This window comes from Telmatherina bonti (genome assembly GCF_933228915.1).
Source record: "Telmatherina bonti genome assembly, chromosome: 14".
Classification (NCBI taxonomy): domain Eukaryota; kingdom Metazoa; phylum Chordata; class Actinopteri; order Atheriniformes; family Telmatherinidae; genus Telmatherina; species Telmatherina bonti.
Genome location: NC_136612.1, coordinates 19,971,825 through 19,999,437, shown reverse-complemented (window position 1 = coordinate 19,999,437; position 27,613 = coordinate 19,971,825). Strand labels below are relative to the sequence as shown.

Genomic DNA, 27,613 nt, shown 5'->3' with positions numbered 1-27,613 from the left:
TGCACATCGGCTCAGTAAGGACCGTAAAAAAAAAAGTTTACACGCGAAATGAAAAATAGTTTATAAATAATCCACACTACCAGAGTAGCTCTATGACAATTCGTATCAATGCTATAAATTAGGACATACTGATATTCAACACCTGAAATTCCGAGTTTATCAATCCCACCGTAACTTGTAATTGTAATTGTGAGAAGAGGATCAAGAATTCAGATCTTACGTTGTTATACGGTAATGGTTACATAAAAATAATTATTGGAGAAATAATTTCTAAGAATTCCTAAATTACTCATTATTTGTGTTTCTAATTTACAACTTAAAACTAAAAAAGTGACTGTTCAATACAAAATAAAAACATTTACTGTCCAAAAAGGAATAAGATTACATAATATACTTATTTAGTTCTAATCCTTTGAAGCAGTCACACAATTAAAGAGATGGTTTGTCCATAATAAATGATCAATGAATGTGAATAAAACTAAATATATCATATTTGGTAATAGGAAAACTCATAATCCAACAATATTAATGATAAACCAAATGGAAATTGAGAGAGTGTACCATATTAAATTAAGAATAAATTGGAAAGTTCATATAAATAATGTGAAACTAAAGCATAAAAAAATAATTGGTCTATTGTGTAAAATTCAGGTAAATGTCAATCAAAATCTCTCCACTTATTGTACAATACCCTCAATCTTTCATACTTAAATTATTGTGTGGAACTATGGGGAAATAATTATAAAACAATTATCCAACCCATTTTTATTTTGAAAAAGAAAACAGTCAAAATAACAAATTATGCAGATTATTGTGCTCAAACTAACTCTTTGTTCATTGATTTAATATATTAAAATTTAGTGATTTTGTTGATCTTAGCACAGCTGTAGTACAAGGTTCACAACGAGCTTCCTGACTGTATTCAACAAAGGTTTAAATCCAGAGAGACCTTTTATAATCTGAGAGGAATTCATGTTTATCAAAAAAGTACAGTTAGAACAGACACTAAAAGCAGATGTATCTTAGTCAGAGGTGTGAATGTATGGAATAGCCTGGATGATACATTGAAAAGCTTCCCATCAGTTAAAGTATTCAAAACAATGTTTAAATCAAAAAGAATAATCAAATATACAGTTTTAGAATTTAACAACATGTAATTTCTTATTTTTGTTTTGTCTCATTCTTAAATCAGGTAGTTTGAGTGGAATAATGGAAGAAATGCATGTGTGACTACTAAGAATTTACTTTGTAAAAAATACTTTAAACTATTTTGTTCTTGCTAAAATTGCTAAAATCTTGCTGCTTTAAGTTTTAACAAAGTTGTATGGTTTGGCTTTAATAAATGTTTCACTTCAGCCAAAACCCTTTTCAGTCAGTGTTTTATTTTTGCATTTGTGTCTAAGTTATGATATTGACTGATTGACTGACTGAAATAAACTCAACTCAACTCAACTGAACTCAAGCATATAACTGGATATCAAACCTTTCACACCATTTATCAGGATATTTAAAAGCTCAATTACACAGACTAATAGTAATACCCTTGAAGAAAACTTGGAGAAATCTTAAAAGTATTGTGCCTAGTGCAATAATAATAATAATAATAATAATAATAATAATAATAATAATAATAATAATAATAATAATAACAGTAGTAGTAGTAGTAGTAGTAGTAGTAGTGGTGGTGGTGGTAGTATTAAATACAATAGTGCCCAAAAGTCTGCAGAGCAATTTTTCAGCACTGATAATTAACACTAAATATGTAATTTAAAACACGCTTCAGCACTCAGAAATCAAATAATTGGCAAAAAACTGCAGTAATCCTTTGACAGGTAGACAGAATCCACCAGATGAGTGAGAGAAGAATGGAATGTGAGATCGCCCATCAGATAGGTGCGGCAGCCACTGCTTTTCCACATTGAGAGGAGCGGTGGCTCAGGCATCTGGTCAGGATGCATCCTGGACATCTGTCTGGTGAGGTTTCCAGGCACAACCCTCCAGGAGGAGACCCCAGGGAAGACCCAGGACACGTTTGAAATATTATGTCTCAGCTGGCCTGGAAATGTCCTGGAGTCCCTTCCAGGGACCCATACCAGCTAGTATGGGTCCCTAGCTGGCAAATGTGGCTAGGGAGAGTGATTATCTGGGCTGATAGTAAGAAGCTGCCTCTGTGACTTCACTCTGGACAAGCGGGATAAAATGAATGGAGTGGTGACCAAACATTTCAGTGTCACTGGAAATACCACATTAAGAGATAAATAATCAAAGCATTATGAGTACACTTTTCCTTAGGAAGATGCATGAGAATAGAAGTACAGGGAACCTGATGGAAAGGTGGAAATAGTACTTCAGAACAAAAACAGGAGATAAGTTTGCATCTACTGGCCAGAAAGCTGTGCAATTATCCAAATTACAAAGCCAAATCAACCCGCCATTGGCTACAACAGAATTAAGAGTAGCCTCTCATTCCCCTTGTATATCATCATGATGACCATAATGATGATGATCATCATCACCATCATCAAATAAAAACAAGTAAACCACACTGAGACTTTTCATATATTTATTGGACCACGTCCATTCATGCCCAGTTGGATTTTGGCCTCAAGCCATCTTCAGTGTAACACCTGCTGCAGTATTCTGGCAGCACACAATACAGATCCATGGTAAAGACACTTTGCTTGTGGGATATCCACATCCAGCGGTTGAACTGCGCGCAGCAGCGGTTGTACTTCCGGTTCAAGCCGCTCCTGGTTGGCTGACTGGTTGTACTGGTTGTAGTCGGACCGCGAGCGGGCGTTGTTGTTCCCTCGTCTGCCATTTTGATTAGATGTACTTTGCGCAGTGTATGGACTGAACTGTCTTTTATTTATAAATCGTAGTATTCTGAGTTTAAAGCTACAACATTTTAAGGAAAAATGCTTTCTGCCGCCCAGTTACTCGACGAGTTAATGGGTCGAGACAGAAACTTGGCCCCGGACGAGAAGCGATCCAACGTACGGTGGGACGACGAGAGCGTAAGTTAGCTTTTATAGCTAATATTAGCCTAGCCGATGAGAAGCTAACGTGATGTAAGCAATGCCTGTTATATGGTATTATACGATTGTGAATGTGGGAGGCAGCTGTCCTGGCCCATCTATCATTGGTTTGGGTTAGATTGACCATGTTAGAAGATGGCAGCTTAAGGCACTTTTAGCACAGTCCAGACACGCGTGCTATCAGAATTAGCATGGGTTTGCTAACGATTAAGCTGATTCTGTGGCTCACAATGTGGCATGTCCATATTCTTTGCTTAGCACTAATACGAGCACAAATCTGATCAGTAATTATTATTTTTTTAGATGGTTTAAGTCTGATTTCAAACATGGATCAGACGCAAGCATGCACATTTAGTCGGAAGTTTGTAGACGTATTGGTTCCCAACAACAGTTTCACTTCCAACAGAACAAAGTCAGTAATCATATCTGGATTTTTTATATGTTGTAACTCAGTTAATGTTAAACTAGATTTAATTATACGGAGTCCCAAGCTTAGAGTTGTAGTTTTACACAGCATAGTTCCTGTAAAGCAACAGCTGGTTAGCCTGCAGCGCTGCTTTTTCTTACCCCACCATGTGCAACAGCAGGATATTGGCAACGCTTTGAGGACACGATGCATCCAGCTGCTGATAACACTTGCCTCTGTTATATGGACCTTATATGCAGACACCTCGCTACAAAGGTCTAAGTGATCAGATGATAGGGTGTACCTTATCTAAAAAAATGTGGAAACTGTTATTTCCTCATTTGAGTCAGATGACATTGGGATGTTTTAATGTTTACCTGAAGTAAAGGTAGAAGTAAAAGAATGATGGATCATATTAAAAGGATATATTTAAAATGTTACTTTTCTATTCAGGTCTGTCGATACTATCTGTGTGGCTTTTGTCCAGCTGAGCTTTTCACAAACACACGCTCTGATTTAGGTAAGTTGACGTCTTGGAAAAGCAATGAGTTGCATGTTTTAGTGAAGCAGTTGCTGCTACATCCTTATATGTTTGTATTCATTTCATAATGGGTTTTTTTTTTTCCATTTTTGCAGGACCATGTGAGAAGATTCATGATGAAAATCTTAGAAAAATGTAAGTTACAATTGGGATGTGACTAATAATTTCTGCCTGTGTGTTGGCATTTTCCCCTAAAAATGTGCTTCGTTGGGTTTGTTTTTATTACAGGTATGAAAAAAGCTCTCGGTTTATGAAAGAGGGTTATGAGCGCGACTTCCTGCGGTATTTGCAGTCACTCCTGGCAGAAGTGGAGCGGCGGATCCGCAGAGGGCATGCCCGGCTTGCACTTTCCCAGGCTCAGCAGAATGCAGGGGTTTGTGCTTTGACTTGTGAACAGAATTCTGTACACTTGATGTACATGGTGCTTGCTCAGGACATTTTCTTTTACCATAGGCTTCTGTTCCTTATGAGATTTAAAAAAAAATTATTTTTGCAGGGGCCTGGTCCATCAGGAAAGAATGAAGAAAAAGCCCAGGTTCTAACAGAGAAGATTGAAGACCTGGTTGTACAGGTTTGGAAATAAGCTAATCTGTCTTTTGTAAATGAGAAATAGCATTTTTTTTTTCATTTCAGAAATGCATGCTTTCATTTATTAGGATGTCACGATTGCTTTGTCGTATTAATAAAATGCTCCAATTAATACAAGAAGAAAAAGGCGATGGTGTCATTGTGGTGAATGGCTCGCCAGCCTGTAAAGCATGACATAAAAAGTTGCAGAGAAACATGGAAATCCTTTGAATATGTTTCTTTACCTGCAGTATAACCACTAGCTTCTTATGCTAAATGTCCAGTTGCTTGGTTAAATGTCCCTAATGTTCATCTCACAGGGGTCACCAACTCCAGTCCTTGAGATCTATCATCCCGTAGGTTTTAATGTTTCCCTGCTGCAACACACCTGAGTCAAAGCAATGGCACAAACCAATGGCTGGTGAAGAAGTGTACAAGTTGAATCATGTGTTGAGCCAAGGAAACACTATAACTTGCAGGATAGAGCTTAAGGGCTGGAGATGATGCCCCTGATTTAATGTAACATTAAAATTAAATGTTATTGCATCATTTGCTACTTTGTTATCATGTACAACTTGGGATGGTATTACAGCACTATGCGACATGTTAAGTGTTACATTATACCAATGGGGGGGGGGGAGGGAAGCTAAAAATGCCCTTTGTGGTGGTTAATTTAGCTAATTGAACAGACTCAAGTTGTCAATGTGCAATAGTCATAGTCCATGGAATTATGTATGTAATTTCATATACCTCGTCTCTTTATTTTCACTGTTTATGTATTTTCATGTCATACAGCAGCTATTCTGCTCAATGATGGCTGGAAGTCAAAGCTAGTTAGACTTATCCTTGTTCTAAATTCTCTGAGGTTCAAAAGAAATGTTTAAAACCATATTTATAATGTATTTTCTAGAAAGTAACTTAAAGTAATAATTGTCCTGTAGCCTTCAAGATGTTACTTTTTTATGAGACAAATCCTGAGTTTTAATATGTAGGATTTATGTAATGTTGGCATCAAAATATGGAAATAAGTAAAACTTAAAGACCTATAAGGAGTGCTCATGGGGTTTTACACGTTGATGGTATTTGCAAAATTAATGAATGAAGAATAATCATGATTGTAAAAGCTTGATTACTTTGACATAAAGTGTACCAAGAAAATTTATATTTGTGACATCCCTTTTTATTTGAATGTTTGTTGCTTGTATCTGTCAGATCGTCCACATCATTTTATATTAAGATGAAATTGACCTAAATGACAATATGTGGGACATACATTGGAATGGACACTTGGGAATACTGGATAAATGCAACATGGTGCATTTACTTGTTCTTTTAGATTGAGGAGCTGGGGTCAGAGGGTCGTGTGGAGGAGGCTCAGGGAATGATGAAGCTGGTGGAGCAGCTAAAAGAGGAGCGGGAGCTGCTCAGTTCCACTCCTTCGGTGAGTCTTTAACCCTGACTAATAAGCCTAAAGACATTACTCTAGATAGCAGGTGATGCTCCTGTAACACTGTCTGTTCAGAAACACACGTTTGTCCTGTTCAATGTAAGAATGATCAAATTCAATAGCTGGTTATCCTAGCTAGCTAAAAAGTTGTTTCCTGATCTTCAAATGGTGGATTAAAAGTAAAGTATTTACTTATTTATTCATTAATGAATGAAAATTAATGAAATATTTGTGCTTTTTATCCAGACCATTGAAAGCTTTGCAGCTCAGGAGAAGCAGATGGAGGTGTGTGAGGTGTGTGGAGCCTTCCTCATTGTGGGGGATGCACAGTCTCGAGTAGATGACCACTTGATGGGCAAGCAGCACATGGGCTATGCTAAGATCAAATCCACTGTAGAGGAACTTAAGGTACTGGGACCATAAATTTCTTTCATGCTTGTGTTTAATAATAATTGCGCTACGTTTTTTTTTTTTTTTGCTCGTTTTAGAAATACTACTGATAAATTTCATGTGCAGCTGAAAACAAATATTTAAATCATTTATATAAATGTTTGTTTTGTGTTAACTTTCTTAACATGTTTGCAACAAAAATATTACAAAACAAAAATATCACATGATGTCTATTAGCTTTTCGCACTTATTGAAATATATTTTTTTATAAATTGAACTTTTAATGCTGAGTAATTCTTGTTTCCTCCCAGGAAAAACTGCGTCGACGTTCTGAGGACCCTCAAGGCGAAAACCCTGCTCTCAGACGGGACAGAGAGGACCGCGAGCGTGAGAGGGAGGAACGTGAGAAAAAGCGCAAAGAGGAAGAGGAGAAAGAGAAAGAACGAGAGAAGGAAAGGGAACGGGAGAGGGAGAGAGAGCGGGAGCGCGAGAGGGAAAGAGACAGAGAGCAGGAAAGAGAGAGAGACCGCGAGAGGGATAGGAGAGCGCGCCGAAGCCACTCCAATAGCCGTCACTCCAGCCGGGCCTCGGACAGGAAGCGGAGCAGGTCCCGTGATCGCCGGAGGTCCAGAAGCAGAGACAAGGACCGGGACAGGGACCGCAGGCGCAGCAGGTACAACTGAAAGTTCTCGCAGCTACTGTCATTTGGCTTTGGTGTTGCGACATTGTTCTTTAAAGAGAAAATTTCATTTAGTTTCTGACCTACTGGAGCCTTTTAGTTAATTTTGCATCACAAAATCGGTTGTTTCTGGAAATTGCTTGTCACATCAAAACATTTGCTAGCAATAAAATTTAGTTAGAACTAGGGCTGTGACGATATGCTTTTGTCCCGATTCAATTCTGATTTTTAGGTGCCGATTTAATTAAAATTGCGATTCTCACAATTCTGTGATATTACTGATTTTTGTAGACTAAAAACAAACGGAAAAAAAAAGTAGAAAACTTTGTTTTGCTCGTCATTTTTCTTTATTTAAAAAAAAAAACAACCCAAAAAAGTAGCCAGACCATCATTCTGCTGCTATAATGCCCAAGAAGACAAGTAAAAAAGATCAATAAAAAAAGAAAAATAAAAATGACAAAAAATTCATAATGGGTTATTTTTATTTATTTGAAAGAAAAAGGATTTTTTTTAACAAAAAAAAATTATTTTAAAATTGTGAAGCAAAAAAATCCCGATTTGATTTTCCCACCCCTACAGATCGGTTGTTTCTGTAAATTGCTTCTCATATCAAAACATTTGCTAGCAATAAAATTTAGTTAGAACAATCTATTGTGTTGAATGTCCATTTAAAAATATGTTCACACTTAACAGGTTTAAATGAACGGGGGGGGGGGGGGGGGGGGGTGTGATTGTTTAGTTTAGATCAAGGGTTTTCAGTTCTGTCTGAGGAGCGTAGTCCTGCAGATTTTCAATAGTTTCCCTGCTCCAGCACACGTGACTAAAATGAAATTGATCCATCAGCCTACGAAGTTTATCACAATGACTCATGAATGTGAGTTAGGCGTGTTAAAGCAAGGAAACTGGACTACAGCTCTCGGACAATTTTGAAAGCCTATTGAAAAAGATTGAATGGACTTTTCCATCAAATCTTGGTGTGCTTCCAAATGAATAAGGATTAAAACCAAGACAAATGTTTGCTTGGTTCAGACAGGAATTTTCCTACAAGTGTGAACACTCCCTTAGTGGTTATCTCTAGTGCTGTGCTGCCACTTCTGAAATATTCAGAATGGTTTTGAAAATGGGAGCACACATCTTCAAAGGAAGCTGTGTTTCTTGCCTCTAAATGGTAACCCGTCCATGTCTGTTAACATGATTTTAATTCATATTAACAGAAACACACCAAAGTAATAAGAATTGCAATTAATTGTATTAGGTTTGTTATCTGTTCTTTGACAATGTTTGTTGTTGTCACATTGCAGCACATTACCTGTTTTTAGGCCAGGGACCTTTTCTTTGTTCCATTCTGTGTTAAATTAGTGCAGTTGAACTCTTTACGATGATAGAGAAATGTACATTTTGGGTTGTAGATGTAATGATAATTATCTCAAATTAATTGGTCAGCAATGGGTATAAACTGTTTTTACTGCAGTTAAACAGTAAGAATCCCAACCATACAGCAAACAAATGTAACATCACGACAGAATTCTTTCAATGCGGATAGCAAATACCCTATCATGAGGAAATGAATAGCCCACTAATTTGTATTAGGACAGTATGTTGTGATTGACAGGGGTACTAGACAGGATTGTTTAGTCTCAATTAGTGCACATACCTGGAATGACACACAAGCCCTGAATGAATGAAAAGTGGATGAGTAACACTGAAGGTCTTTATACACCAGGACTGGTGTAAAGAAACAACATGAAATTGCAAATTATTAAACAATATGCCTGCAGTAGGTATATAATGGCCTTAAAGACAAAATCAGAGCAACCCTTGGTGATGGGTTTGTATGAAAAAGGCAAATACACAGCTCTAGAAAAAGAAAAGAGATCACTGATAATTATTTTTAAATCAGCATCTCAGAGTATTATAACCAACAACTGAATTCCTACACAAGCACATCTAACTGTTTTTAAAAGGACAACAAAGCCACAGTCTGTCTGAAGGTGAAAAACAACTGAACTGAAAGGGATGACCATGAACTCATCACTCAAGAACCAAAGGCTGACATTAAGTGACCATTAAACACAGTAGCAAGCTGAGACTGGGTTGAAATCCACAGCAGGGACAGTTTGAAACCAACTCCTACATGCAAAACTTGCCTTGATACAGTGGTTCTAAAAATTGAATTTAAGCAGGTTGACAAATTACATGAGAGAAAATGAGAAAGAATGGTCGAATAAATGAAGAATAAATGAGGTTTCTTATTGCTGTACACTGCTACATATCAAAGAGTGTTGGTGATGATACGGGGGTGCTTCAGCAATCGGGCGAATGTATCTTTGCAAAGGATGCATTATTAAAACCACATATAAGATTATTGTAGAAACACATTTACATTCTTATGCTAAGAATGTGCTCCCTAACTCAGGAGATTACAGCAGGACAATCCTCCATGCCACACAGCCAGAGGAATCAAGGATCGCCTCATCAAGAGCCTCTCCTAGCCAGCTTAATCTCCAGCTCTGAACCCTGTTGAAAACCTTATCAAAACATCAAAAAGAATATGGATGGTCATTGACACCAAGCAAAGTAAAGCTGTTTGAGCTTTGCAGAAAAATGCCCAACATCAGTTGGAGCTGTGCTTTTTAAAATTTTTTTCCCCCAGAGCTGTGTTGTCACCAAAAATAGCAAAGCTGCAGCCAATAACACAACTATTACACTTTTGATATTCACACAGGAGTGAGAGAGCAGTGGTTGCAGGGATTGCTTTGGGCTCAGTGAACCCAGTTTGTCCCAGTTGGGATTGATGACAACATTCATCATTGTTCTTTCATTCTTTGAACTTCTTTAGATTCTACTTTAAATGTTTTGAGGAATAAAATTTAAGAGGTAACAAACAGTGATGGAAGTGATTTGCAATGAACAGTTAGTTGCTTACCTGCAAAGAAAAGCATTATGTGCAATAGTCATAGATGCACAACTGGAATAAACCGGTGCTGCACATACAAAAAAAAAAAAATGCTATGTTTCGTGAAATGTATATAATTTTCTCCCTTCTGCAGGAGCCGGGACAGGGAAAGGAGGCGAAGCCGTGAGCGCTCGGACAGAAAACGGCGTTCATGCAGCCGTGACAGGAGGCGGTCGCGCAGCTCAGAGCGCAAGTCTCATCGTCACCGTAGCCACAGCAGAGACAGAGACAGAGGAAAGGACAAAGACAAAGAGCGGTCATCAAAAGACAAAGGCAAGACTTAGTTTCCTCATTACTTTCCAGTAGGAAATGCAGGCTCTGGACAAATGACCTGTAGTTTTATGTGGCCGTGTTTCTAATATTTACCAGACAGAAAGTGAAAGTGATTACCTGATTGATTATTTGAAATGTTTTTTTAGACCGTAAGACAACAGAGGAGAAGAGCACCTCTAAGAGAGACAAGCACGGTGACAGTGATGCAGGTGCCGTCAAGGCTTCATCAGAGGTGGAACCGATGCAGACTGAGGCTCCTGCCTCCTCTCCTCTGCTTAATGGCCAGCAAGAGCTCCTCCATTCTGAAGGTGACACTCAGTCCAATTAAAACTGATCTGATAGGACCTCAGATCAGGCTCAGGTAAGTGCGTCCTCCTCTTCACTCCCCCTCTGGTTCTTAACCTACCCTTTTCACACCTCCTGCCTCCCTCCAACCCTCCCACCTCCCCATACCCTTCCTCTCGCCTTCTCCCATCCTGTTTATGTTCAGTTCAATGCCTATGATTTTTGTCTTATGTACTATATGCAAATATCTTTATCCTGTTTTTGATTAGTGCATCGTAAGTATGCACTGAAGATGAAGGCCTAGGTCCGATGAATGAGAAGAAGGTAGAAAACATTCACACAAAGCCAAGAGGGAAAGGCCAGTGTAGTCCTGAGCAAACATGCCCGGAGGTACCCCTCGTTTTGTATCGGTTTCTGATCCTAATAGTTGTACATTTCACTTTTTGGACAACATGGCAAAGAAAAGAAAGAAAGAAAATGACAGACTAAACACACCAAATGTTCCTGCCTGTATTTACCTGTTTTTATTTAAATATTTTATTTTATCACTTTGAAACCGGGACATGTCATAATTGCTTTCTATGTAGGTAGGAAGTTTAGTCACTGTGTGTAAACATGTTTACATATATCTTGGGAATTTCTCCTCCTTACATGTAAACACACACATTTAGCCTTCGTATGTGACAAACAAGCCATTTATTTAGTCATAATCGTAACTCAAATGCCATGGATTTTTTTTTTTTTTTTTAGTCCAGCTTACTGTGCCTGATAATGCCATGCACTGTGTGTTTGGGGGGGGGGGGGGGGGGGGGGGGGGGGTTGTTATAGCATTTGGGGCCTAATGTCACTGACTAACTGGAGGGTAGGGTTTATTGGATGAATTGCAGCTGACTTCCATACCTCACACAGCGTTGGTGTTGTGAGCGAGACCACATGAGAAAAAGGGCAAATTAAAAATCATGGATACTCTGACTGTCAAACTGTGCAGGTACTCACCCCAGGTACTCCTTTCTCTACCCACATCCATTTCTGAATGCTGTTGCCTGTCAGAAATAAAAAAAAAAAAAAACCAAAAAAATAAATGTACTGCTCTAGATCATGAATTGAAAGTTGAATTTGCGTGTACATTTTGAATTGTTTTCTCTGCTTCTGTATTTGGTAATATGTTGCAGGAAGGGGAACCACTTTGAATTATCAGAGAGATAATTGATATACCTATGCCAACAGCTGAAACTGTCCCTGACACGTTATAGTGTACTTTTAATGGCAGTGTTCAAGCTTTTGCTGGCAGTGTTGATGCTTTTTTATATTAATATTATTATTATTATTATTATTATTATTATTATTAAAAGAAGAAGCCAGTTATTTTACAAAGTATTCAACTGGACTTTTCAGTTTGGCAAAGGAAATATCAATTGGTCTTGCCACCAGTTTTAAAATAAACATCTGTGGTAATAGTCAGATCACATGGAGTTAAGGTCAAAGACAATTAATGTAAATGAATGAAAGTGTTAATAAAAATAGAAGGGTGACATGACCATCTGCATTAAATGCTTCAGTTGCTGACATTGTTAGTTAATTAAAGGTATGTTATGCATTATTTGCAGTGTCTCCATATTTTACACTTTCCCTGTGAATGAATTGAGGGATTTGTTTAACTAGAATATGTTTATAGTTGCTAATGTAGCAGCAGCTGTTGCTACAAACATTTGTTGTGGGACCTTTGCTAACACTGGTTTTTGTGGCCATTTTTGCTCCACAGGGGAAGCTGGGATATCTAGTGGAGGAAGAAGTGGAAGAGCGCACCCATCCTTACCCTGAACCTGACACTTCGCTGCTTAAAAACAAGGTGAACCACAAATGTGTAGTGGCTTATTTAAGAAATGAACATAAAGTACACGTGTAAATGAGGAAAGAGGAACAACATGGTTTTTCTTGTTTCATTATCTGTCAATCCCTTTTGGTTGGATGAGGATAGTTGTGGTTCATCTAAAATCAATCTGATTTATTGGTTTAGATGGCAGCCAGACATCAATTAATTACCAGATGTAGAAGTACTTTCTGGGATTTTGTTTTCTTTCTCTCTCTCTTTTTTGTTTTTTTTTGATAATCTTTCCACATCCTCAGCGTTTCTTGGCATTTAGTGAAAGTGAAATAAAAAAACAGTGCTTGTGGTTTGTGTTGGTTTGTCAGGTTGTTATTCTCTTCCTGACCTCCTTTTTTAAAGTCAGTGGAAAGCGTATGTACAATGTAAGACCCTTGACAGGGAGTGTCTCTTTTCTCCTCCACTTAGACCTCACAATTATTGCTCTTGTTGCATAACTGTAAAATATTCTGAATTAAATTTCATCAAAAGCTTTTCAAGACTCAAGAGTTGTTTAATTTTGCCTTGCTTTTAATGCTCAATTTGTCATGTTGAATAAAAAAATAAAATAAAAACATTTTTTCTTGTCTTTGTCTGACTTAAGCTGAAGTAAGAGCCCTGGTGAGAGAAGTTTAATCTCGATGAATTTGGCTTCATTTTACACAGTAATTTTTTTTTATAAATCAGCCATGGTCATTGCTTTGTGTGTGCATATACACTGCTCAAAAAAATAAAGGGAACACTTAACACAATGTAACTCCCAAGTCTACTACACTTCTGTGAAATGGAACTGTCCACTTAGGAAGCAACACTGATTGACAATCAATTCCACATGCTGTTGTGCAAATGGAATAGATAACAGATGGAAATTATAGACAATTGTCAAGACACACCCAATAAAGGTGGTGACCACAGACCACTTCTCAGTTCCGATGCTTTCTGGCTGATGTTTTGGTCACTTTTGAATGCTGGCGGTGCTTTCACTCTAGTGGTAGCATGAGACGGAGTCTACAACCCACACAAGTGGCTCAGGTAGTGCAGCTCATCCAGGATGGTACATCAATGCGAGTTGTGGCAAGAAGGTTTGCTGTGTCTGCCAGCGTCGTGTCCAGAGCATGGAGGCGCTACCAGGAGACAGGCCAGTACATCAGGAGACATGGAGGAGGCCATGGGATGGCAACAACCCAGCAGCAGGACCGCTACCTCCTTGTTTTTTGCAAGGAGGAACAGGAGGAGCACTGCCAGAGCCCTGCAAAATGAGCTCCAGCAGGCCACAGATGTGCATGTGTCTGCTCAAACAGTCAGAAACAGACTCCATGAGGGTGGTATGAGGGCCCGATGTCCACAGGTGGGGGTTTTGCTTAGAGCCAACACAGTGCAGGACATTTGGCATTTGCCAGAGAATACCAAGATTGGCAAATTCACCACTGGCGCCCTGTGCTCTTCACAGATGAAAGTAACTTCACACAGCACATGTGACATGTTACAGAGTCTGGAGACACCATGGAGAACGTTCTGCTGTCTGCAACATACTCCAGCATGACCGGTTTGGCAGTAGGTCAGTAATGGTGTGGGGTGGCATTTCTTTGTGGTTGCCAGAGGTAGCCTGACTGCCATTAGGTACCGAGATGAGATCCTCAGACCCCTTGTGAGACCATATGCTGGTGTGGTTGGTTCTGGGTTCCTCCTAATGCAAGACAATGCTAGACCTCGTGGCTGGAGTGTGTCAGCAGTTCCTGCAACACAAAGACATTGATGTTATGGACTGGCCCGCCCGTTCCCCAGACCTGAATCCAACTGAGAACATCTGGGACATCATGTCTCGCTCCATCCACCAACGCCAAGTTGCACCACAGACTGTCCGGGGGTTGGCAGATGCTTTAGTCCAGGTCTGGGAGGAGATCCTTCAGGTTCACATCTGCCGCCTCATCAGGAGCATGCCCAGGCGTTGTAGGGAGGTCATACAGGCGCGCGGAGGCCACACACACTACTGAACCTCATTTGACTTGTTTAAAGGACATTACATCAAAGTTGGATCAGCCTGTATCATGTTTCTCCACTTTCATTTGGAGTATAACTCCAAATCCAGACCTCCATGGGTTGATACATTTGATTTTTATTGATAATTTTTGTGTAATTTTATTGTCAGTACATTCAACTACAAAAAGAACAACGTATTTAATAAAAATATTTCATTCATTCAGATCTACAATGTGTTACTCTAGTGTTCTCTTTATTTTTTGAGCAGTGTGTGTGTGTGTATATATATATATATATATTATTTAAGACCATGCAGCAAATTTTCCACTTATTTTGTTTACTTTTATTGAATGTGTGAATTCTCATCTCTTCCAAGGAGCAGCTCATGATGGAATCTACCGTAGAGCTCATCTGTTTCACAGTTTGATGTGCACTCACCGTTTAGCATATCTTGCTTACTAAGTGCTGTACAGGAATGACTAGATTTGCATTATGATGTGCATGTATGAATTTATATGCATACATACACATGCAGTCTACTTGTGTACATACAGAATCATTAAAAAAAGACAAAAAAACATTAGAAGATACATTATTTTCAAAAGGATTGATTTTAAATGTGCTTTAAGAAGAAAGGTGCTACACCTGGCCACCACTAACTGATTATTTAAATGTGGTGAAACCTTGGCAGGAAAACTGGGACATGTAAGCTAGTTTTAAATCTTCATTTTGGTATTTTCCATGGAGACTGTCAGAGAATCAAAGACTCATAAGAAATGAAATTTTTATGTTTTCAATGCTCAAGTTCAAATCTGCCTAGAAATGGTCAAAAACTGTCTCTACTAATACACCAGTAAACTTGTAGTACTGTTCTGTTACACATGCTGTGTGGTCTGGCAGCAGCATTCTGAAGTGTGGGAAATGGAAAAGACAAAGTTTTGATGCGTTTTTCTTATTATTAATTTATTTTCTTAAACAGCTTTCAAAGTTATTACAGTTGGAGGCAATTAAATCGATTGCTCAAAACAATATGCAGTGTTGGGTGAACAGTGACAGCAGTGGAACCCTGGAAAAACCTGTTTGAGGAAGATTGAATGAACAAAGATTGAGACGTTCAGTCCCCATTGCCACACATCAATGTAATGATGTCTGAGAAAAGAAATCTTAAGTTTAATTTATGTCCTTTATTGTCTCTTTGGTACCCCTTGTCCTCTGCTATGAATATGGATGATAGAATAATTTTTTAAGTTAATATTACTGTATTAATTTCCTTAAGGGCTATGAAAATGTTTAAATTGCCACAAGGTCTACAGTTAAAAAAAAAAAAAAGGAATGCATTTAATAAAGCGAATTATTCACAGTGATCTGTATGACAATTATTAATTAGCTAGTGTAAACATGATTATGATACAGTGGCATAATTCTGGCCAGTTGATCGTTAAAATGGACATTGTGCTCTTTTCCCTTCATATATCATGTGTCCCTTAAAACAGTTCATTTATCAGTCCTGCTTTGCTGCTGACAGGCACCTGGTTTGAATCTGACCTTTCTGCTGCAGGTGCCTGTGGAGAAAGTGACAGTAGAAGGTTACAGTTCATTTGATCATAATTCCTGGTGACATGGCAGCGTGATTGGTGTAGAAGTTGAGGTTTTTACCCACACTCCACTGACTTGAGACAGGACTTAAGCCAAACCAGGACTTACATTAATCAACAATCTGAAAAAAGAAAACAAAGGAAAAAGCTAATTGCTCAGAAAGTCAGATGGAAGTAGCTGACTAGACCAGAGCTGAAGGAACATAAAAATGAATAAGGTGAGTTTGACACCGTGAGAAAGGGAGCATTATATAGTCTGGTGGGACAGAAAATGAGCAAACATCTGTTAAGCATCTTGGTAGCATTGGAAAAGAAGGTTGTCCCCTAATAAGTTCTCACATATACAAAGATATTGATAAGCAGAAAGATCTTATTTTACTTGATTGGAAGCTGCTTTCCAGGAAAATCATATAATCAAATTGGATTTGGGCACATCTTCCTCTGTTCCTCTCTTTGGCCCATTTTTCCTTTCTACTCGTCTTTTAATTGCAAATGTGAACAAAAAATGAACTTCATCATTGGAGTTCAGTCATTATTTCACAAAAATATATTCTTTTTAAAAATAAATTTCATGTAACTTTGATTCTACTTGCTTGTCCTGCAGCTGTTCAGTCTTACTATATGGTGCAGTATTTGAGGCTGCAGATTTGAACACCAAAGAGGCAGGCGGTCTTCAGATGGTCTGCTGACTTTTCCTGTAGGACTGAGGCTGAAATATGGAGCAGTAACCAGTGGGTGGGGGGGTGGGGGGGTCTGGCTTTCACAGACACGTTTACTGCTGTTAACCTGCATAGACAAGAGCTGAATCTATGATGCAGAAGGTGGTGGTGAGCTGACTTTGGCTTTCTCTGTCATATTTGAGGATCAATTGTGTGAAGTAAATTCTTGTTTGCATACTCATTCACTGCGGCAACAGTTCTTTGCAAACTGAACAACAGGGGGCACTATGTGTCAATGTTTTGACTAAAGTAATCTAGAATGCTGCAGAATGTGTTTGGCATAGGGCTCACGCTTGTGCAGATTCAGTGTACGGTATATTGACGTGATTTTTATTGCATCCATGTTCAAACAGGAGCTTAGAAGAACCTTGAGCGTAATAAAAAACAGTAAAAAAACAAAACAAAAAAAAAACAGGATCACACTCAGGCAACATTAACATCCCACTCTCTGCAATATAGCCTGTCATAAGCAAAGCGATATTTCCCCAGGGTAGGAACTGCAGTTAGAAGAAGATACAAGAGGAAGCAAAAACATGGAGATTGTTAGCCGAAAAAGCAGAAGGAATGAAAACGTGACAACACAGAAAACGAGGGAAAAGATGGTGAGAAGTCTGCCTTTCATGATGCCAAAAACTCCTGAAACAGGAGACTGGAGGCAGATCATCTGATGCTTTCTTTACTTTTATTCCACTTCACACAGAGACACAGTGAATCTCAAGTGAAGGTCGAAAGCATACATGCAGATTATGCAGCAGGGTAGGCTATTCATCAGGGCTGTTGACGTGCTGTCTGATCAATGATCGAAGCTTCAACACACGCCCAGAGCTTATGTCAGCTATCACTCAGGTGAGCTGATGAGGGAGTATAATTTTCTCCTCTAAGTGCTTGTCATTTATGCTGAGCTAATACCTGGCATCTTGTGAGGGTATAACAGCAATAATTTTTATCTCTGTGTAGTAATATTTGATCAGGAAGTTATCAGTCCTGGTTCAAGCTACGGTGCCTTTTAAAAGTATTCATCGCCATTGAGCACTCTTCTTACTTTACTGGTTTACAACCCATAATCAAGGCTGGATTAAAAGTGCACAGGCCCATGGGCCCAGAGTGTTCCAGGGGACCCCTTACCCACCGCAACATTGTGAAAATTGAGAATGATACACTGTGAAACATCATTTGTAACATCTCTCAGCCAGTGGTAACAATAGCAATACACTAGACACTGCTGCGTAACTATCTGGCTTTTTTTTTTGTACATTTTGTTTCATGTCCAAACTGCTGGTGTTTGTGGGCTCCTCATGGGCCCCACGTGGGCGTGGGCCCCTGGGCTTGTGCCCATAATGCCCATTGGATAATCTTGCCGACAATTCAAACTGATATCTCCATGGATTATATGTTGTAGTTTGAGATAAAATGTGGACTAACTCTTACGAAATTATGTTTGAGGCAGCTAGAAACCACCTTGTTCAGTTGTGTGCTAGAAGTGTCACTGTCTGCAACAAGCAAACAGCACAACAAGCCTGGCACTGTGGGTCAGCGGTGTCTTTAAGCCACTTTGGCATTATGCTCTAGGGGTTTGGAGATGTTTTTAGCTCAGAGCAGTGTTTTAGGCTTTGGTGGATACAATAAATGAATAGATAAATCTCTGAGAGCACCATTGAAGCCATTATTAGCAAATAGAGAGAAAATGGCACCAGAACAGAGATAGAAAGAAAGGGCAGACCAAATCTCATTGAGGAGACGAGCCAAGCATTGATCAAAGAGGTAACAGAAAGGCCAAAGGTAACCCTGAAGGAGCTGCAAATCTCTGCACCAGTAATTGGAGTGTCTGTCTATAGGACGACTTTGAGCTGAACAGTCCACAGAGATTTGTTGGAAGGATTTTGGGGAAAAAGGTGTTGCCTAAAGACACAGATGGTGTATTTGTTTTCTTTTTGCTTATTGGCATCATCATTTAAGCGTTGCTCTAAATGGTCTGCAATGATATGGTGCTGTGCTAATGTTTTACACCCTACAAACCATATTTTAACATTTCCACTGGACCTATGAATCAGTACAGATGTGGTTTGTTTTCTTAGGGCTTCTTGTCATCCACAGATGAAGTTAAGTAAGATGGTGATGGTGACCACCAGCTTTATCAATTTGGCAGACCATTACTATTCCTCCTGAACTACAAACCCCTACGGATATCACATATCCTCAAGGACACCATCTGGAGGTGGGTGTCATTTTTTGTTTTTTTCTCCGTTTTCAAACATTGGCCTTCTCAGTCTTTAGGACATGCCAAACAGAGACGAAGCAGCCTTGCATAGCTGTTTTTTTTGTTTTACACACGCCAATGTCACAGAATCAGCTAAGTGACAACAACACTGTTGGTTGAAAATGTGAATATAGAGATGCTGGCTTGGTGGGTCTAAGAACACACCTGGGTGGTCCATTTCGCCTTGGTTTCACCTGCCAAGAGGCATATAAGCAGGGCTTCAAGTTCGAGCCCCGTATATCTACTTTTACAAATAAGACAGTATAAAAATGAAAAATCCAATTGGTATTGGGCTTGGAGAAATGATTTCTGTCCTCAATAATGACTGATGGGATGAAATAAAGACCCATTCTGGAAAGAAAAGAAAAAAAAAGTCATCCAGACATTGTCTTACATTTGAGGTTTTTTTTTTTTTTTACACTAGTTAATTGTAGTAAGAGGTGAACCAGTGACTAGTTTTCTGAATTAAATGCAAGCTTTTAGTTTTTTACACACTTGGACGGGAACCTGAAGGTTTTTCTCACACTCGCCAGTAAAATAGATTTTCCTTACAAATTTTACAAACTAAAAAGTGGAATGTCAGAGTTCTGTATTACTTATTATATTATTATTACTTCAGGTCTTCTTGTATCTCATGCAGAATAAAACATAGCTGCCATCTTAACACAGTTGAATACATCACCACAAATAAGGTTCGAAACTACCATTTTAGTCACATCCTGCCTGACATGGTCTCTAAAATGGAGAATTATCAGTGATACAGAGGTAAATGCAGAGCTGTTCTGTTGGGTTGCATTGCTCCAAGCAAAAAACATGCTTAAATTTTCAGGTTTCAGTTGGATATTCTGTGATTCTACCTGGATTGTGAAAACAAGAAGTACTGCAACCAGCTTTTGTGATTGCACCTCATACCATCTTTACTGTTGCCTCAGCAGATGGCTCCACTGCAGGAATGGGCTCAGAATCGACAAGTAACAGCCCAGCAGCTTTCTTTTAGTTTTTCTTTTTCACCATCCCCTCCTTTATGCCTCTTTCTCTCTCTTTCTCTTTTTTTTTGTTTCCCTCTTTTGTCCTGCAGTGTTAGCAGTTCTGGCACAAGATGAGCCACCCAGAGCCAGAGGCAGCCAGTTAGTGTTCAGTCCTCCCACCAGAGCATCAAAGTCTTTTCGTGGGTGATGGAGTGAGGAACATCATCCTGGCTCTTTCTCGGAAAAAAAAAAAAAAAAAAAAAAAAAAAAAAAAAAAGTGATGCAGTGCACAAAAAGTAATAAAAGAAATAAATGTTTCCCAAGATTGAAATTGCATTATTTTTTTTAGTTGAAGCATCATAAATCCTGAAATTCACTGCCTTTCTGCCAAACATTTTGATATATTGCAATGAACAAAAGAAATGTCAGGAGGAGAAAACAAAAGTGGCAGGGGGTAAAAGAGCAATATGAAAGCTTTTAGATTCAGATTCTGTTTATGGGCAAATTGCTGGATCTAATATGTGGGTGAGATAAGTTTTACCTCCCCATAAAGAGCGTGTTCACATAAAAAAAACCCATAAAGAGCACATTGCCAGGCACATATTTTTGATACAAGGTAATATCAAATCATCCCCTGGTATAACCCTGTCTCCATGGTGATAACCTAAGCTGACCTTGCCTAATTTGGACCATAAAAGTTGACGGTTTTGCAGGGCATGAAATATGCACCAGGTGGGAAGACATTTCTTGCACACAGAGCTAACTGACCCCCTCTGTGTCTCACCACAGCAGCAGAGCAAAGGAACCTGGAGGAGGGCTTGAGCAGTACAAACGCTCCCACCGCACTCCTGCTGAGTAATGCCAAACTGTGGTGGATCATCATTTCAGAGAATAGTTACTCTAACATCAAATGTAACAAAAAAAATATCTAAAAATTATCTATCTATCTATCTATCTATCTATCTATCTATCTATCTATCTATCTATCTATCTATCTATCTATCTATCTATCTATCTATCTATCTATCTATCTATCTATCTATCTATCTATCTATCTATCTATCTATCTATCTATCTATCTATCTATCTATCTAATCTATCTAATGCCATCTCAAGACGCTTTACAGACAGAGAGGAAAACATAATGAAAGCCAATTCATAATAGCCTATATAAGGAAACCAACAGATTGAATTGAGTCCAACTCAATCTCCCATCCTGAGCAAGCACACTGGCAACAGTGGGAAGGAAAAAACTCCCTTATAACAGGAAGGAAACCTCCGGCAGAACCCGGCTCAAGGACAGGCGGCCATCTGTCTCTGCTGTTTGGGGGGAAGAGGACAGAAAGACAACAGACAACAGGAACTGCTACTCCCGGCCAGGGAGACCTGCTGAGACAGGAGATATACATGTTAATGATGCAACACTGTTATTTGGGGTTGCATCAAAGCATCGGTCATTCCATGCAAGGATCGGTCACCACTTTGTACCAAAGGAAATGAGAAAATCAATCTGCTCACAAAACATTTCTTCACGACAGTTACTACAGATTTTTATCTTTTAACATCTACACTACATAATGTTAAAAAAAAAAAAAATTAATGAGTCTGTGGAAATCTCAGAGCATGAAGACCAAGGATGGAAATTACTGAGAGATGAGCTTTGAGTCCTCAGGTGGCACTGCATAAGAAACCGTCATGCCACAATGGTCAACATAGTCACATGCCTTGGAGAACCATTGACCACGAACACATTATTCCTAAAAAAAAAAAAAAGAAATAGACAAGAGAAGGGAATAGAAACTCTGTGTATAAACACTTGCAGACTTCTGTGGATGGATGGAGCTCATCTCAGAGGAATGGAAAGACAAGCTGTGTTTCCATTACATTTTTTGAACAAAATATAAGTATATTTGTTAGTTTCAACAAACAATAATTGCGATTTGCAGGTGTTTCCATTGAACAGTGTTAAACACATTAACCTCAGGTCTTGTATATCTTGTGAGAGGATGGAGATTTTACAAAAATAGCGGCTTATGCAAGGTAGCCATAGCATTATTTTGCAGTTTATTTACTGAGCAGAATTTACTGCCTTTTAGAAGCTTTTCTCCCTCATTCATATATATATAGATATATATATATATCTATATATAAATTCAAGATTTCACATTAAATTTAACGGGAAAATGTGTCCAGATCTTTGACTGGTACTCTATATATATGTATATCTGTGTGTGTAAATAAAACTCCTGACAGTTGTCCAATTATTCAAGGCATGTTTCACCCATAATTGTGTTTTTGCTAGAATGTTAATGATCCTCATACTCAGCATGTTTGTCTTACACAAATACATACCCAAGAAAGTTGTCCACTATCTCCCCCTTTTCAGGAAAATGCTGATGATGCAGTCTTCAAACTGATCCTTCCCTTTCACAGCACACTTTTCCATCCCATGAATTATGTATTCAATTAATTAGGCTCGTCATTACAGAATACAGTCAACTAGAAACTCCCCTCTGTTCCAGTTCAAACACGAAACGGGCATTTTTATCTTCTCTTCTCTCCTGTGGTCATTGCCAGCTCTGTGTTATGGATGAGAGGGGAGGCCCTGGGTATTGTACCTCTTGAGATGTTGCAAGGCATTGCGCAGGGGAATACAATGAAAAAGCATGATAACAAGATAAAAGCTTCGTGTTGGGCTTCAAAGGGGAACAGCTGTGTGAAACACACTCTATGCCTTGGCAATTAAAAAAACGTCTGTGTTCATGCAAGCCAGGGGCTCCACACATGCACATATGGGATGTTGTGTGTAAACATACAAAGTGCATGTGATGATGTGAATATAAAAACACTTTCCTACAGCTCAAAAGGACCTTTAGTCACTGTGTACTTGATCAAATATAACCTGCCTTTAATAGTTCCTGTTTTTTGTACATTAATTTATACCCCAAATCTAAAATATGGGACTAATAAGTAAAATATACATAAAACAGAAAGCAATGATTTGCAAAACTTATAAATTAATATTTTAAATCTTGTAGAACATATCTAATGTTGAAACTGATGCATTTTTACCAATTTGTGCAAAGTATTTGCCAATTTTAAATTGGATGCCAGGAAAACATATTTAGAAAAGTAAGTGCAGGTTGATGTTTCACCATTGTGTTGCGTCTCATCTTCTTCAAACAACTGTCTGTAACCATTGAGGAGATGTGGAGTTTTAGGAGAGGAGTGTTGCCCTATTCTTGTCAGAAGCAGGATTCTAGCTCCTTAACTCTTCCAAAATCTATTGTTTCATGATGCACAGAAAGGTTTATTTTAGTGGTGAAAGATCTGGACTGCAGACAGGCGAAGTTCAGCAGCTGGACTCCTCCGTGCTGTTGTAATGGAAGCAGTACAAGGTCTTCCCTTACGGGTGTTGCTTTAAAAACCGTACAGCATTGATGTTGTCTTCACAGATGTGTAAGCTGCACTTACCATAAGTACTTTGGCCTTGTCTTCTAATTCTATGTATCCTTTCAACATCTGAGATGTTTTTTTTCCCATTAGGAATGAAATATATGTCAATAAGATTTACAAATCATTGCATTCTTCTTCAATTAACATTTATACATTTTCAACTAACTTGTAGTTGGGGTTGTAGTACAAAAGCTTCTCCGCAGAATGATCAAGATGAGTCTAAGCTCTGTTTAAATGCAATGAGTTTCCTCTGTAACTATGCTCTCATGGCAAACACCATGTCATGCATGTTTAACACTGAGTACCTGAAGGTATAAATCTCACACAAACCAGTAAGTCTTGACAGGCTGAGATGCTGCTTCTGCAATAAATGAGCAAATCACTTATTGATCCCTGCTGTGCTCAAACAGGCTGGGCTGTTCTGGCACCTTGGAGACAGTCATGCATGATTATGACAGGAGGGAGCGAACATTCATGTGTGTATTGGTGCAGATGCCACAAGGTAATCATGTTGTTCCTTTCTGTGTATTAGTGAACACATATGACATGTTTTAAGGGATTGATGTCAGGAAATAATAGGAAGATTTTGGTGGGTGGCATCTGCATTGTGAATCCTCTGGCCCTTCATCGATTGAGGGGTTCAGCAGCTTTGTATTGATTGTCTTTCCTTGTGCATAGATCACTGATGTGCTTGATCAGTGATTCTTCGTGGTCAGCCGGGCTTTCCTTTGTGCTTGCAGACAAGTCAGGGATTGGCAAAGTTTGCCAAGCTATATGCTGTTTTGCTAATTTAGTCTTTGAACAACAGCTTCTTAAATGCCTGAAGATTTAAGTACAAGCCTCCAAACTGCATCCACAATGCATGTGCACGTGGGCCTGGATGTGTTATCATCCTTGCTACTGCTCAGCTGCAAACACTGTCAGAGAGCATTACTGTGATGTACAGTATCTGCGTGCACCTGTGTGTCTCAGCGTAGGTGTTTACGGCAGCATTTGTGTGTGTGTGTGTGTGACTTTGCTCATTTTCCTGCAATCATCCTCTGTGTCTGCGATGAGTAATGAAGCGCTGACTGTCTGGCGGATGCTGTTTAATCATGCAAATCAGTACCACACTCGTTCCCTGCAAAGATATTACAGCCAGTGCTGGGCACTGAGTGAGGCCGACCTCCTCCTGGCTGATTTACTCTGCCCTCTTCCCACCACCCCTGTGAATGACACCACAGTACTAATGTAGAAGACGGTGGGGAAGGAGGGAGACACAAAGAAGGGCATAGATGTGCAGGAGTGAGGCAGTAGAAATTAAACAAACATTAAAAAAAAAACATGCATAAAGAGAAACAGGAGAAATTTATCAGATGGGGTAAAAAAAAAAAAAAAAAAAAAAATTCAAAGAGGACTTTTCTATCAGTTTTGTCTCTCAAGCAGCAGCTGCAAACCAGTTTCTTGACTCTTTTATAGACACACATGCCTATTTTATTATCTCTGAATCGGTAACTATGTTATCTTACATGTGAGTGGCTAAGGATTCAAGTACTGAAGGTTGTTTGGATGTGCTTCGGCAAAATACAACAGAAGGACCCCACGAGTGACAAGTCAGTGATGTCACACATGCAAACAGTGAAACAGAGTTTTTTCCAAAGTTGCTGAAGTGTAGCATATGAGAAATGGATTTTGTGTGTGAGTTATGTTGCTAGTCAGTTGTGTCCAAGTGTGTGGTTCTGTGGATTTTGGGGGATTGAAGTCGATGAGTACTGACATTCGCACTGATGCGCACTGAATTGGAAAATTCAGCACCGACTGACAAACACCTGACTCTCACCTCAAAACCTGTAGAAGCAGGTCCACTCTATAATGCTACACACACATACAGACATACTGCACATGTGCTGGCATGTGCACAGAACATTAGCTTCTGCTAGGTTTCATGCTAATTGCTCAGTAACATCATATGATGTTTCACAACTAACTTCAGGGCTTGCAGAAGGAAATCTTGTCATTTGATGGAGCTTCTGCAACTAAAACCTCATATTTCCCCTCAGTGTCTTTTTTATATAACTTACACATGAACATGTTCTAAACATAATATACTAATCACAAGGCTTTCAGAGGAGGTTACTCGTGTTATCACATCCTCCTTGAATTTCATTCTCACACTGATATTAAGTTGATTTTTAAGTAAACAGCCAAACTGAGCATAGACACTCAGATTTCTCTTTAAAGGGGTGCAATTATGGTATTTGGAGTTTTCTGAGCTTTCTACAGGGTTACAGTGTTGAATCCTCATCAGACATGTGAACGGCACCGTTTTTTATCACCTAAACGCATGTTTGAGTTTGAGTTTGAGTTCCAGCACTCTCTCCGTTCGGTTTCCATGGCAATGAAAAATGCGTCGTTTTAGAGAGTTTTTTCTACTTGGAAATCCTTGTGACGTCCCGGGGATAAGGTTCGGTGATTGGTTACCTTCTACTGGTTAACAAGGGCATGTACAAATACATCAGGCGGGTGGAAAATGTCGGATAAAGTTATTTCCAACGATGGCTGGTGAGTTTACCAAAGAGAGACATCCTGCTGCATTCGTTGCTGTGGGTTGCTGTTTTCCACTTCGTTTTCAGGGTCTGATTCAGGTTCCAACATGTAGGGCTGTATGCTATGTGTTGGCATTGTATTTTGTTTTGTTTTGTTGAGTTCATATTAGCCTAATCCTTCTGTTTATGAGATATTACAATGACGGTGAAAGCAGTTGCGGTGTGTGCTCCCGATGTAGTGCATTGGTGGGAGGCGGGGCTTAATGCGGAAGAGTCTCAATCCACTCGTTTTACCCACAGGCTGATCTGACAGCCTACGGAGAGGGTCGGTCTGAAGTAAATAAAGCGATTTGTGACAATAACTTGATCAATCCCAGCCCTTCTGGGCTCAGAAATAAAAACATACTAGCCTGAAATGCGCATAATAGTTCCACTTTAATCATTATATTTAATTTCTTCAATTTTAGCATTATCTACAGCCCCCTTACAGCTAAACATTTATTAAAAACAGCTGGAGTGAAGGTGAGGTTTATCATGCTTACTGTGAATTCATAAAAAAGAAAAAAAAATCCCTCTGACCAAAAAGGAGCACAGATTTTTATGCTGCACTCAGAGCTCTGCTTATTGTCTGCTGTTATGAAAATAAAAAGATCATGATCCCAGGTCAGTTTTGGACAGCCTGTTTATGGGAAGGGGGAAGCAGGAGATGATACTAAAACATAAAACAGCAAAAACCAGACAGCTTACTGCTGAGTTACTGAGTTATACTATCTATGTCTGCAAGTCATACTGGTACGGAAGAATAGCAGTTTTAAGGTTAAAGGCAATCAAACATTGTTTTTCTAAAAACAATATCATCTAATCCCACAAAAAAAAAAAAAAAACACATTCACAAAGCTCTTTTGACAAAACACTTAATTCTCATGAAAATATGTGGGCTTTAGTGAGTTTACTTGCCTTTAGCGGATGGGAAACAGCAATGTCCTGCATGAACAAGTAATCAGTATTCGTGATCTGGTCCAAAATGTTATGGGAGTGAGGTTTTTTGCAGCAGTGTTCTGCAAATTATGTATGTTAACAACTCTATACTTATTTATTTTATAATATGAAGATCACATTGGCAATATTAGCCGCCTTGCTCTGCTGCTGCTATGTGACAGCTGCTATGTAAACATACATGACATACATGTGGTGCATTACAGGTGACACTAAACCAGGGAGATTTTTGCACATAATCAAACGTTTGAAGCCAAAAAACTTTAATTTTGTTTGCTTAAAAAGTCAAGACAAACCTTTGATTTAAATGGTCAAAAATGCCTCCAAAAATACATGTACACATTTTTTTGTTGTCTTTCTATAACTTTCATCACTATAAATGATTTCCATTGAGTAGTTTGCACAAACTTAAGCCTTTCAAAACACAAACCGACTGCACTGATGTGGCTTTAACTCCAAATGTAACCATGTATGGCAGTTACTTAGTGGAGGGGATTATATAGCTGGAGATATTTTGGAGTTCCATAGTATGTATTTAAACGGAGCAGACAGCCGGCTACTTCATGGAACTGCTACTGTGTTTCTCCCTCTGCATCAGGCTATGCAACAGAGGGACGGAGCACTGACATATTGGGTGTTTCTCAATTCAAGGTGTGCACACTTCCAAGTGC

The 27,613-nt window shown here is 39.0% G+C and overlaps 1 protein-coding gene across 1 annotated transcript; it reads left to right on the top strand.

Moving 5' to 3' along the window:
- The first annotated feature begins 2,797 nt into the window (after positions 1-2,797).
- Positions 2,798-13,002, top strand: luc7l3 (LUC7-like 3 pre-mRNA splicing factor). The gene is made up of 11 exons (XM_079253353.1): positions 2,798-3,017; positions 3,898-3,964; positions 4,081-4,120; positions 4,214-4,358; positions 4,482-4,556; positions 5,889-5,993; positions 6,246-6,407; positions 6,701-7,062; positions 10,119-10,297; positions 10,444-10,658; positions 12,345-13,002. The coding sequence occupies exons 1-10, from the start codon at positions 2,919-2,921 to the stop codon at positions 10,623-10,625; spliced, it is 1,416 nt and encodes a 471-aa protein (XP_079109479.1). The 5' UTR covers positions 2,798-2,918; the 3' UTR covers positions 10,626-10,658; positions 12,345-13,002.
- The last annotated feature ends 14,611 nt before the right edge of the window (positions 13,003-27,613 follow it).